At 40.0% G+C, this 14229-nt stretch overlaps 1 protein-coding gene across 5 annotated transcripts in view; it reads right to left on the bottom strand.

The window, feature by feature from the left end:
- PLCB4 (phospholipase C beta 4) overlaps positions 1–14229 on the bottom strand; it is a 263547-nt gene that overhangs the window by 35771 nt on the left and 213547 nt on the right. For all 5 annotated transcript variants that reach the window (XM_075863064.1, XM_075863062.1, XM_075863065.1 and 2 more), the window contains 6 exons: positions 13967–14131; positions 13682–13886; positions 11763–11851; positions 10490–10640; positions 10341–10390; positions 8152–8217 (listed from right to left, as the gene is read on the bottom strand). In XM_075863064.1, coding sequence (XP_075719179.1) covers positions 8152–8217; positions 10341–10390; positions 10490–10640; positions 11763–11851; positions 13682–13886; positions 13967–14131 — 726 coding nt within the window. The remainder of the gene's footprint in view (positions 1–8151; positions 8218–10340; positions 10391–10489; positions 10641–11762; positions 11852–13681; positions 13887–13966; positions 14132–14229) is intronic.

Raw genomic sequence — 14229 nt, 5'->3', positions numbered from 1 at the left:
ATCTATCTATCTCATATCTATCGATCTCATAATCTATCTATCTATCTATCTATCTATCTATCTATCTATCTATCTATCTATCTATCTATATATCTATCTATCTCATATCTATCGATCTCATAATCTATCTATCTATCTATCTATCTATCTATCTATCTATCTATCTATCTATCTATCTATCTCATATCTATCTATCTATCTATCTATCTATCTATCTATCTATCTATCTATCTATCTATCTCATATCTATCGATCTCATAATCTATCTATCTATCTATCTATCTATCTATCTATCTATCTATCTCAAATCTATCTATCTCATATCTATCTATCTATCTATCTATCTATCTATCTATCTATCTATCTATCTATCTATCTATCTATCTATCTATCTCATATCTATCGATCTCATAATCTATCTATCTATCTATCTATCTATCTATCTATCTATCTATCTATCTATCTATCTATCTCATATCTATCGATCTCATAATCTATCTATCTATCTATCTATCTATCTATCTCATATCTATCAATCTCATAATCTATCTATCTATCTATCTATCTATCTATCTATCTATCTATCTATCTATCTATCTATCTATCTATCTATATATCTATCTATCTCATATCTATCGATCTATCTATCTATCTATCTATCTATCTATCTATCTATCTATCTAATATCTATCTATCTCATATCTATCTATCTATCTATCTATCAATCTATCTATCTATCTCATATCTATCAATCTCATAATCTATCTATCTATCTATCTATCTATCTATCTATCTATCTATCTATCTATCTATCTATCTATCTATCTATATATCTATCTATCTCATATCTATCGATCTCATAATCTATCTATCTATCTATCTATCTATCTATCTATCTATCTATCTATCTATCTCAAATCTATCTATCTCATATCTATCTATCTATCTATCTATCTATCTATCTATCTATCTATCTATCTATCTATCTATCTATCTATCTATCTAATCTTTTGATTTTTTAGATCTGACATCTATCATGTATAATTGGTATTTAATCATTTTACAACTAGAAGACCGCACATTGTTATTTCTGAATAACAAAATTTTAACCATAGGAAAATGTTGTTCCTCGGCAGGAGACCTCTGCTACTGGTCTGACACCATCTTTAAACATAAATGATTAAACAATTGCTCAGTGCTGAGAACTGACAGAAGACAGCCACCTACTCTGTGAACGGAGCCACACGTGCTGAGACCTGTGATCTGTACCTCTGCACTGTAACAATTCATGTCATTTCAATCATAATGGTAGTAATAGAAAATACTTCTGCGGTTCCCAGATAAAAGCAATCTCATGGCCCTTATTATGCTATAATGATTTCCACCCACAGCGGTGACTCATCAGCAATCTGCAGCCAGCATTTCTCCCTGAAAACACATTATTTCTGGAGAATATTTCTATGTAACCTCGTTCAAATAGACTGCAGTTAGAATCCACTAGGAAATAAAGATTTTAGGTGATTTGCTTCCTGTCATTGAATTGCACTTTATAAAACAGAAAGAGAAGGGTTAAATAAGATATCTGACCAGAAAAGACAAGCTGGTAAGTAGCCTTTAGGGAAATGCCCCTTGGAAAATTATTCAAAATAGCCCTCCTACAGAAGAAAGAAAACACTGTCTAGTGCCACCTATAGGTGACTACCCTGTAAGTCCGTATCCGATTCCTTATAGAGCCTTGAAACTTGAAATATAAAGGCCCTTTTACACAGGCCAATTATCGGGCAAATGAGCACTCACAGAACGCCCATTCCCGATAATTGCCCTGTGTAAACAGGGCAACGATCAGCCAATGAATGAGCAAACACTCGTTCACCAGCTGATCGTATATTTTTAAATAGTGTAAATATTATCGTTGTCGGCAGCACTACTGACATGATAATAATGTATGGGGACGAGCGAGTCGGAATAACAAGCACTCGTCCCCATGCTAGCTCCTTGTGACAGGAGCAAACGAGCGCCGATCAACGAGCTGTCTCAATGATCAGTGCTCGTCGACCAGAGTGGGCCGTGTAAGTGTATCTTCAGGTTATCAGCCAAACCAGAGATATCCATCTGTAGACAGCACTGTTTAGACTTCGTACCAGCTGGACTTTAGAATGGAGAATCAGTACCTCCCAGGAGTCCGTACATATGACATCTTACACAGCCAACCAGAACCCTACTCTGTACTGATTAAGAGCAAGAACTCCAAAACTGCTTTCTATAGATGGGTGCCTCTGGTTTGGCTGATAACCTAAGTACTGTTTCACCGCTCAATAAAGAGTCGGATATTGACCTACAGGGTAGCTACCTACAGGTGGCACTAGAGAGGCAGTGTTCCTTCTTCTGGAGTAGATCTAATTTGCACACAAAAGACAAATGAGCAATAAGCAAACCTTACAATTTGACCAAAAGCAAATCACAATTCACAATTTCCGCCAAATTTATCTTAAGAATCTGTATTGTATATGGAAATACACACGTATGCTAGTTAAAACCGAAATTACTTGTACTAATTTAAGTCCAATTGCACGTGGCCATAATATGGCCCCATGTTAGGGTCAGTATTAGGGCATGGCCCCACGTGGCGGAATTCCTCCGCAACTGTCCGCATCAATGCCGCACCTAATCCGGGTTGCGGATTACGGCTGCGGATCTGCCCAAAATGTGCAGAAAATTGATGCGGACTAGCTGCTGCGGACTGCGGGAAATGTGCTTCCCTTCTCCCTATCAGTGCAGGATAGAGAGAAGGGACAGCACTTTCCCTAGTGAAAGTAAACGAATTTCATACTTACCGGCCGTTGTCTTGGTGACGCGTCCCTCTTTCGGCATCCAGCCCGACCTCCCTGGATGACGCGCCAGTCCATGTGACCGCTGCAGCCTGCGCTTGGCCTGTGATTGGCTGCAGCCGTCACTTAGACTGAAACGTCATCCTGGGAGGCCGGACTGGAGACAGACGCAGGGAGTTCTCGGTAAGTATGAACTTCTATTTTTTTATAGGTTGCTGTATATTGGGATCGGTAGTCACTGTCCCGGGTGCAGAAACAGTTACTGCCGATCGCTTAACTCTTTCAGCACCCTGGACAGTGACTATTTACAGACGTCTCCTAGCAACGCTCCCGTCATTACGGGAGCCCCATTGACTTCCTCAGTCTGGCTGTAGACCTAGAAATACATAGGTCCAGCCAGAATGAAGAAATGTCAAGTTAAAAAAGCAAGACGCATCCGCAGCACACATAACATGTGCATGACAGCTGCGGACTTCATTGCGGAAATTAGAATCTCCATTGAAGTCAATGGAGAAATTCCGCCATGAGTCCGCCACTGCTCCGCAACAGACAGAGCATGCTGCGGACACCAAATTCTGCTCCGCAGCCTATGCTCCGCAGCGGAATTTTACGCATCGTCTAAACGAACACTGCTAAATTAAAGTGGAAGTCAATGGACAAACGGCTCCGCTGCGGATTAACGCTGCGGAGTGTCCGCAGCGGAATTTAAGTGAAATTCCGCCACGTGTGAACCCAGCCTTACAGCTGCAAGAACCAGACCCTCGTGAATTTAGTGAGCCAAACTTAGATCACCATAGGATCCATTACAATTGTAGGGGCAAACATCTTTGTCTTGCAATGTACCTTCTACAAGTTTGTATCTCTAACATGATTTAAAGGAAAAGAGACAAGTTGTTAAAAATTACCCAAAAGGTAATGTACTGTGTCTACTCTATATAAAGTAACTTATCATCTGGCTCTGGTACCACATTTTAACCAAAGAGGATGATGTTATCTCTTGATGTTACCACTTTTTGTCATTTTTTTTAGCATAACATTACATGCTGGATACTCACTCAGGAAAACACAAAACATGTAAGCAATGACAGCACTTTTTATGTACAGTACCCCATGCACTAGTACTGTAGATACAATATTTACACACCCATATAACCGAGAGGTGTTATAATAAAAGAATGATCCTAAAATAAAACAAAGAATGTCAACTTAATTTACAATGCAATGTATGAAAGGATTTATTTACTAAAAACAAATACAAAAAAAACAAAAAACATGCTGCGGTAGAAATACTGCCCCCTGCTGGCTGTGATGGAAACATTAAAGAATGACGTATACTCTTTGGTATAAAGATTATTTTATAACGACAGCACTAACTTCCAGGTTGAAATTGTAGTCAATCTTTATTGCACCAATACAGTTACATTGTGATGTTGAAAGCTAGGATCAATAAACATAAAACACATTAGAAAGAAAATGATGGAGCCGGTTCCTAAACATTTTCAAAAACAGGGATAGATCATGTCGCCAACTTCGATGGTGTTATGTGAAAGTTAACAATTGTGGGAAAAGAAAGAATAAAGGTGGATTTAAACATTGGCCCCGAAGGGTATGAACTTGGAATTCAAGGTAACCCCATGACTTTTATTTGATGTAGATTAGTTATATATTTCTACTTGTTTTTATATGGTATCATTTTATATAATACCCTGGTGATGGATATATGTTCACTTTATTAGTGATTAGTATGTGCTATTGCTACAGATCTTTTTTATTCTTGCAGGATTGAGAGATTTGGATGTTGGTCTTACAGGATGTGGATCCTTCATATTCTAGTGTTAGTGACAGCATCGATATGAACATTTTGTCATAAGAGAAGAATAATGCGTCTAATTCCATACAGGGATCTAAGTGGAGATTGTTACATTTATGCCATTGGTCTGATGATTAGAGGGGATGATGTTCGCTGCATCTATGTCTACCTTAGTATTGACAGTGACATTGTGTCCAGCCCTCAAATCCTGGGTCCGTTTCCCATACTGCATAATTGGAAGTAGGGAACCAGTTTTGGCTCAGCCATTACCATAGAGTCTGCCTATAGATATAAAAATTATGCTACAAAATGTATATTCTGGTTAACTAATGGATTAAAGACATAGTGGTATATATGACAAGAAGTCAGGGACGGGTCAACTTTACGAGAAATCATTATGACAACTCACATGCGCACTTTTGCTGTGACTTAGCTCTGTGCGTATGCGAGGTAGGGAATAAAGAACGCTGAAGCCCAGCATCCATCCACGAGTCTACCTGCGGTGAGCTCGACCTGCAGTCCCTGTTTATGTGTATATAATTGGTAGACGGGATTGATAATATATTAACATTGATGGGTTTTATATATTTATTGTTAATGGAGATGTTGATTGGTTAAAAACACGTATATGACACTGTTCACACTGGATTGGTTAGATACTGTTATGTTAAGTGTTTTCTGGGGGGTATTTAATCAGGTATAGTTACACGTATTCATTGCTTGAGAAAGACTCTGGTATGAGAAACGTCGCCGTGTAACTGTATTGGTGCAAGATTGACAACAACCTGAAATTCGAGTGACTGCTGTTCCATAATAGCCTATTGAAAATAAAAAAAAATGTTGGATGAAGCCATAAGCATAATGATGGTACAAACTCCAAACGATGAAAGTATTGCCCAAGTCAAGGTTTTATGTAGGTGTGGATCCAAATAGACAGAAGCACTATGAGCACTATGAGCGCCACGATGTACATGCAGCCAAAAGTACTAAAACAATATAAACACCACAAAAATAATTTATGAAGGAGAAAATGTTGCTTGCCGTTGATGCCATGCAGTCTTATTTTCCTTCAAACATATGCATGGACTTGAAAGTGAAGATGATGGCGACTACTGAAAGTGCAAAACTTGGTTCCTTTAACCCATTCTTGCACGGTGCCGTAATAGTACGATGCTGGGAGCAGGAATTTTCCACACCATGCCATACTATTATGGTGCGGGGACGGTGCATGCTCGGGAGTTGTATTCACATCATTACCAGTAACATACAGCTGACAACAGTCAGGAATGGAGATAACTGTGATCCTGGCCATTAACCCCTAAAATGCCATGGTCAATAGCGACCACGGCAAGCAAGTGATTTTTACAGAGAAAGGGGGCTCCCTCTGTAAGCCCATTGGCGCACCCGCAACGCGATTGCGGGGTGCAGATGCATTGCCATGGCCCCCAGGTCTGCCATACAAGTGAGGCTAAAAGGCCCTGCCGGAGGCAAAGTCTACGAGGCTGCCTGCCAGTAAGGGTATGTTCACACACACTAATTACGGACGTAATTCGGGCGTTTTTGCCCCAAATTACGTCCGAAAAATGCGCCTTGAAAGCGTTGACAAACATGTGCCCATTGAAAGCAATGGGCTGAAGTTTGTCTGTTCACACGAGGCGTATATTTACGCGCCGCTGTCAAATGACGGCGCGTAAATAGACGCCCGCGTCAAAGAAGTGACCTGTCACTTCTTTGGGCGTAATTGGAGCCGTTATTCATTGACTCCAATGAAAAGCAGCGCCAATTACGTCCGTAATGGACGCGGCGTTCAAGCGCCTGCACATGCCGTTACGGCTGAAATTACGGGGATGTTTTCTCCTGAAAACATCCCCGTAAATTCAGCCGTTACGGACGCTGTCGTGTGAACATACCCTAAAACTCTGACAGGATATAATGTACTGCATTAAAGGAGTTTTTATTAAAGGATCTCTCCCACAACATTTTTTATTCTCAGGCCAATTAGTAAGGCACATTATATAAATTGTGGGGAAGGTACGTTTCTTACCGGTGGTTGTATTTGTGAGTTATCCCCTCCCTTCTGGTCCTCAGTAGTGTCATGTGACCATCAATAGAATTCTCCAACTGTCACAGCGTCTCATGTGTGGACAGGAAGTCAGTTTCTCCATTAATTCCTATAAGATTCACATCGAGGCTGTGATAGTAATGAATGGAGAAACTGACTTCCTGTCCACACATGAGACGCTGTGGCAGTTGAAGAATTCTATTGCTGGTCACATGACACGGCTGAGGACCAGAAGGGGATGAATAATTCACAAATACAACCACCGGTAAGAACATTACCTTCACCACAATTTACATAATGTGCCTCTCTAATGGGACAGAGAATTAAAAAAAATGTGGGTGTGCTCCTCTGAGAAAAAGTGGTAAATTTGGTGTTGCCATAATCGTAATGATCCACAGAATAAACTTAACATGTTTATACTACATGGTGACCACCATAAAAACAAATTTCCAAAAACAATGGCAAAATTGCTTTTTTCTCCCATTCCCTGCAAAAAAAGTGATAAACGAGGCCACATTCATAAGGGGTTAAATAGAGGCTGCAGGACTCACCAAAGATTACTGTAGTTACAAATCCATGTGAACAATGTAGATATGACATTTTGCTCACTGCAACAATTTAGAGTTTGGTAACTAAATATTTATCTTTTATTTCCTGTTGCTCATAAAGCACCATCATATACCGCAGCGTTGTACAAATATTGTCATCATTCACATCAGTTCCTGTCCCCAATGGGGCTCACAACTCAATATCCCTATCTATCTATCTATCTATCTATCTATCTATCTATCTATCTATCTATCTATCTATCTATCTATCTATCTATCTATCTATCTATCATCTATCTATCTATCTATCTATCATCTATCTAGGTCGCCATTTTTTGTCTGCTGTATATCTGCAGTCATAGGTGTTCTTGCACCTGCGTATTTTGTATCATTTAGTTGGAATGTGCTGTTCAATTTTTGTTGTGTTTATGGTATCCATATATGTGGGGTCAGTGACTGCCTCCATTTTTGTTCTTGCACTCCTCCCATTCAGCCCTGGGTGATTTTAATTAGTTCAATGCTGGATCCTACCATCCCCAGGTATATATGTAGGCTTAGTCCCAGTTCTGGGTGTATGTGCAGAGTAGGTCCCCACCTTACAGCGGTCGCCTTGTCGTGGCAGGTGGGCAAACACTTTTTGATCAAAATGTGCACTAAGAACCTCCCTATTATAAGTAGATTTAGCTTTAGTGCATATTTATTTATATTTAGTGGTTTAGGTGGCATTAGTGTCGCAGGGTGCTGTCGCCATTTTATGTCTGCTATCTATCTATCTATCTATCTATCTATCTATCTATCTATCTATCTATCTATCTATCTATCTATCTATCTATCTATCCCTCTTAATATTTTCCATACTCTAGTAGAAACAGTAAGACAGTCAGCCACGCTCAGATCACTTACTTTGTCATGTTTCTTCTTCATAGAGTTGATCTCTTTCTGTTGCTTCTTTAGCTGTTTGAGATATGTCTAAAACCAATCCCAATAAACATTTATAGAAATCATCATAACAATAATCACTGGAAAACAACAATAAGCAGAAAGATACAGAATAAACCTGAGGGACACATGACATGAATGTAGTATATGATGATTTGCTGCTAGTTGCTTGTAAATTTCAACACATGCACACCATGCGTATTACGTGCGGATTTTCCGAACCGATTTTCCTGCAGCAAATCTGCAGCGTAATACTGTGCCGGCAAAGTAAATGAGATTTCAAGTAAACTAATCTACACACTGCAGAATTATTCCCGAACGTAAATTGACCTGCGGTGCGTATTTTAAAATCTGCAGCAGGTCAATTTATCTTGCGTTTCCATTTCAAAATTGTATTTGACAAGTCTAGAAAAAAATACACCAAAATCTGCAGCATAATATCCACACCTGTTTCCGCACCAAAATAGAAAATCCACACAAAAAAGAGGCTTAAAAAAAGTGCAATATTCAGTTCGGATCTTACTTGTGACATTATCTGTGTTTTTTTTATGCAGATTTTGCGCATTTAATTCTGCAAGGTGTGCATGTAACCTAAAGACGAATTTCATTTTAGATGATGATTGGTTATTAGAGCGTGTCATGTGCAATCCTTATAACCATTCTTGTAACACTTCCATTTATTTAGACGGTCTTGTCCGTGGCTACAAGACCACTAACATAAAAATCACTCTCATCTTATAACGTGGCAGTATAAAACAAAGATGCCTCCTCCTCAGCCATAACTCTTAAGATCTATGGCCCAGTAGTTTTTTTTTAATGCTATACAGTTAATATGTGTGGATAAGGCATTGTATACAATGCTGCCCACTCCTCAGAGTAACATTTAGGGCGGGTTCACACATGGCGGATTTTCACTTAAATTCCGCTGCGGACACTCCGCAGCGTTAATCCGCAGCGGAGCCGTTTCTCCATTGACTTTCACTTTAATTTCGCAGTGTTCGTTTACACGATGCGTACAATTCCGCTGCGGAGCATAGGCTGCGGAGCGGAATGTGGTGTCCGCAGCATGCTCTGTCTGTTGCGGAGCAGTGGCGGACTGGTTGCGGACTCATGGCGGAATTTCTCCATTGACTTCAATGGAGATTCTAAGTTCCGCAATGAAGTCCGCAGCTGTCATGCACATGTTATGTGTGGTGCGGAGCGTATTGGTTTTTTAACATGACATTTCTTCATTCTGGCTGGACCTATGTATTTCTAGGTCTACAGCCAGACTGAGGAAGTCAATGGGGCTCCCGTAATGACGGGAGCGTTGCTAGGAGACGTCAGTAAATAGTCACTGTCCAGGGTGCTGAAAGAGTTAAGCGATCGGCAGTAACTGTTTCTGCACCCGGGACAGTGACTACCGATCTCAATATACATGTATCTGTAAAAAAACATATAAGTTCGTACTTACCGAGAACTCCCTGTTTCTGTCTCCAGTCCGGCCTCCCAGGATGACGTTTCAGTGTAAGTGACGGCTGCAGCCAATCACAGGCCAAGCACAGGCTGCAGCGGTCACATGGACTGGCGCGTCATCCAGGGAGGTCGGGCTGGATGCCGAAGGAGGGACGCGTCATAAAGACAACGGGCGGTAAGTATGAATTTCTTTTACTTTCACTAGGGAAAGTGCTGTCCCTTCTCTCTATCCTGCACTGATAGGGAGAAGGGAAGCACTTTTCCCGCAGTCCGCAGCAGCTAGTCCGCATCAATTTTCTGCACATTTTGTGCAGATCCGCAGCCGTAATCCGCAACCCGGATTAGGTGCGGCATTGATGCGGACAGTTGCGGAGGAATTCCGCCATGTGTGGTCATGCCCTTAGACATCTTTTATACTACAAAGGGTAAGCGCTACAAAAGCAATTAACTCATTATATTTTGAAGTCAAATTATCTTATAGGCAGACAACAAACTAAAATAGAGCAGCGAATGTAAAAATTCCTCGTTAGTAAATTCTTCGTAAAGTATGTATAAAATATCACAGCAGTCTATAAGATAGAAGCTTTAAGATCGTGTATATATCTGAGCTCTCTTCAGATCCTGGCAGGTCAATTGGAGTGAACAGGAATATTGTAACATGGTAAAATACAGAGCGAGTAGATCATTTATCATCTCACCTTCATCTGTTTTAAATCTTCCACTTTCACTTGTGGAATGAGATCTATAGCTAGAAAAATAAAATAAAATAATGATAAAGTATTCAGCAAGATGAGCCCCAAGAAGTAAAGTGAGGGGGACCATTATTACTGGTCACTGGAGCTTATACCTTTTTTAACTTCAGTTGCTGCCCCGGAGCTGGACGCAGCAGACGGCCTGAGCTCCGAGCTTGTTTGAGGAGTCACATTGGCTTTGGCATTATTGGTCTTCCCTTTTTTATCGTTCTTTGTGTTGTCATTTGGCACATCCGCAATATCACTCTGAAGAAATAATAAGGACCATATCAAAGAATCTATACATAAAACAATTTCTAAAATGGTCACATAATTAATAGCCAATGTGTTCATTGTATGTCCAGGCTGAGAGGTGAACAGAAATGGTGGCTATCTTGAGAGTCAATAAAAATGGATATATACACAATGGCGCACCTTTCATAGATGCAGACCATGCAAATGCTATGGGGTCCATGATGGGAGGGTGGCTGTCACTTAACTGCTTCTCCAGCTTGCCAACACACAGTTATAGAGTTTGCCTGCAGCTACCACTTAGGGGGAGCTCACTGGATAGAGATTTTTAAAGCTTGCATTGGGTTTGCAGCAGTGTACATCTTTATGCACTGAGCTCCCTCTAGTGGAAACTTTAGGTAGCCAGAGTTTTATCATTTACTTTGTAAAAGGAAACAGGAAATTGCAAAATCTATGCGTGAGAGTCCAAGCTGCGACCTCTATAAAGATTTATTATGAACTTATGTTGACTATTAGTATTTGTCAGAGCTCTCAGTGGGGGATATGGCCTATTCTAAATTTTGCTACGGGCCCTTGATTTCTGTGTATACCCTGTATTAACATATCATTAACTGCTGGATAAGGATATTTCTGCCAGTAATTTACTCCACCGATCTCCCCCCTATGAACATGACTGAACATGTAAATGTCTATGAAGGCAGGAGTGATGAGAGAATACCTCCCATTCACACTGTTTTTCAGGAATTGCAAAGTGAGTGGAGCTGATACAAATTTTAATAAAAGTGGGCGTCCTAGAGATGTTTTGTTGGCTTTCCCGGATGGATCGAGGGTTAAAAGTGTCCTGCGAATGGGGATGCATATGTTGGGAGGTATGGATTAGAGACTGAATGCCCTGTTTGGCGCTTCTTTTTCTTTGATAAATCAATGGAATTTTACAGAAAAAATTCCAACTAATCTGATTTAATATTCCGCTGGCAACAAATACCTAAGGATGCCTGATAGTGGACATAGGCATTCAATTGTTGGCAGATCCTGCAGAAAACGGCAGAATCTATGTCTATGTCTGGCTTTCGCAGGATGTTTCCACAGGTATAATAATCTTATATGTGTCTATGTCCCTCTGTGATGTGTACTTACGGTTTCAATACCCATTGCCCTCATCTGGTCTGCCCTTTTCTCAGTAATAGACAGGAACTTCTTAGGATCTGATAAAGCATCAACAATATCTAAAAACAGAGACACAAGGTATTGTGAGATAAATCGGTAGTAACACTTAATTCAGTGCTTGTCATTGAGAAGTAAATATATTGGACTGAGCATTAGATCATGCAGTGTAAATGTGGTATTATTGACTGGTACACATGGCATGGTGTTTTTACCTAAAAAAATATCATCTATAGAGGCAAAATCTGCATTTGGACTTGGTTCCTGTGCAGACATTATCACAAAAAAATAATTAAGAACATTTTGTCTGTACGACCATGAATACACACAATAAGTCACTAAACCATAAGGCCGCAGCTAATAAGAGTAAATGTCATGTGGATATTCCGTAAATTCTTTTGATTGGAATTCCTCTTTAATGGGGTTGTCCCAGAATTAATAAGAAAAAGAAAATCAGACATAATATAGTGCATGACATTCTCTTTCTAACAAAGCTAGAACTATCCCTGTATCTTACATGGATCCGTAGATCTCCCCATTCATTGCTCCAATTGCTACGCTAGATTTTCCTTAGGCTGGCAGCTCCGGGGGTGTGTCCTGTCTGCTGAAGCTCCTCCCCCTCCGTCATAGCTTGTGTAGGCAGATTGTTCCATTTCAATGTCTCTGCTTCCTTTCTAGGAGAAGCTTTACAAATGCCCCCATTACATGTATTTTTAGAGGGAGAGCCCAGCCCTATATAACGGAACAAGAGGGAGAGCCCATTCCTATATAATGCAAGAAGAGCCTGCACTTTACACACAGTGAGAGGATGAGCAGGAGAGGGGAGAGCTCAATGCTGTATGTAAGCAGTGCTGTATGCAGGCTCTCTCTTCATCTCACCAAACTGCTGGCTCTCCTGTGTGTTTCTTAGGGTATGTTCACACGACCTCTTTTCAGACGTAATGGAGGCGTTTTACGCCTCGAATTACACCTGAAAAAACGCCCCTAATACGCCTACAAACATCTGCCCATTGGTTTCAATGGGAATTACGATGTTCTGTTCCCACGAGTCTTTATTCTACGCTTCGCTGTCAAAAAACGGAGCGTAAAAAGATGCTCTGTAAAAAGAAGTAGCATGTCACTTCTTGAGGCGTTTTTTGGAGATGATTTTCCATTTAACACTATGAAAAACGCCTCAAAAAACGCCTCAAAATACGTCTGAAAAGAAGCCTCAAAAGAAGCTCCAAATTTCATTCTCAGCTTCAAAAACGCCTGAAAATCAGAGGCTGTTTTCTCTGAAATCAGCTCCGTATTTTTCAGACGTTTTTTGTTAAGCGTTTGAACATACCCTTAGTGTGTGACTCTCCATCCGCACTACAAACTGTGTTTCTGAATAAAAGCTTCTTCTTTACAGACAAACAGAGAAGACATTTTCTATTGGCTGGTGACAGTTGGAGAGTGGAACTGAGCATTTGTGTCCTCCCTCATTCAGATCAGTAGGAGGACATGCACATTACTATACAGATTGAACGCCAGGTGGCGCCAATATAATGACGTAAAGGGAATATCTTGCAACTGGAGCATTTTCGTAAGGTAAATTATAAAACTAATTCATTTTTAATGCTAAATTATATTGCAATAATATTTAGTACTGGAATAACCCCTTTTAAGTCATGCCCTTATATGTATGCCTCAATGAGATCTCACAGTTCTATTAAGCATTAAAGTTACAAAGCTTTAACAAATAGAAGGTGATTGAGGCTGTACTCATAATAGAAAGGTTTGTCAAGTAATTTTGTTCTGTATATTTAAAACAAACGTGGACTTGTTCAGATGATATATAAATCTATTTTACACAGTAAGTGTGATAGATTATTTCTAAAGCCAAGTTTTCCTCTTATCTTTCTTCTTACCTCCAAATCCATCAGGAACGTAGGTCTTCAGAACAATGTTGCAGAAGATGGTTGGTAGAGAAAGTGGCTTGTTGCCTTCATTCCGAAGTGAAATGTGCCGATATCCAGCCTGGAGACCATCTAATGGCAATATCCTCTGGCCTATCAGTTTATTGTTGTCATCATAGACTGCTAGCCTTAGCACAGCAAGGTCAGGTAAGATAACCTAGTAGCCAGATGAAGGTTATTTAGAACATCGCTTACGCATTTCATTTGTACAGATACATCCACGGAAACAAATCTTACCTTTCTAAATACAAAAGCTTCCTCAGTATAAACCGGGTTTAGACCATTGTTCATTACCATACGAGTCCGGAACTCCTTTCGTATAGTGTCTGTTGGCAATCCGTACATATCAACCTCAACATATGTCCCAATTTTTTTGTCTGAGAGAAACTGCCCAGATATGACCTGTGATAATATACAAAACATTGTGTAATTGAGTTGTCAGTTACATTGTGTAATTGAGTTGCCTTTAGATAAAGCAGCAGTTAACCGGATAAGATTAC

Source organism: Rhinoderma darwinii, chromosome 4 (assembly GCF_050947455.1).
Source record: "Rhinoderma darwinii isolate aRhiDar2 chromosome 4, aRhiDar2.hap1, whole genome shotgun sequence".
Classification (NCBI taxonomy): domain Eukaryota; kingdom Metazoa; phylum Chordata; class Amphibia; order Anura; family Rhinodermatidae; genus Rhinoderma; species Rhinoderma darwinii.
Note: the sequence above shows the minus strand (reverse complement) of the source record. Positions and strands in the feature narration are given on the sequence as shown.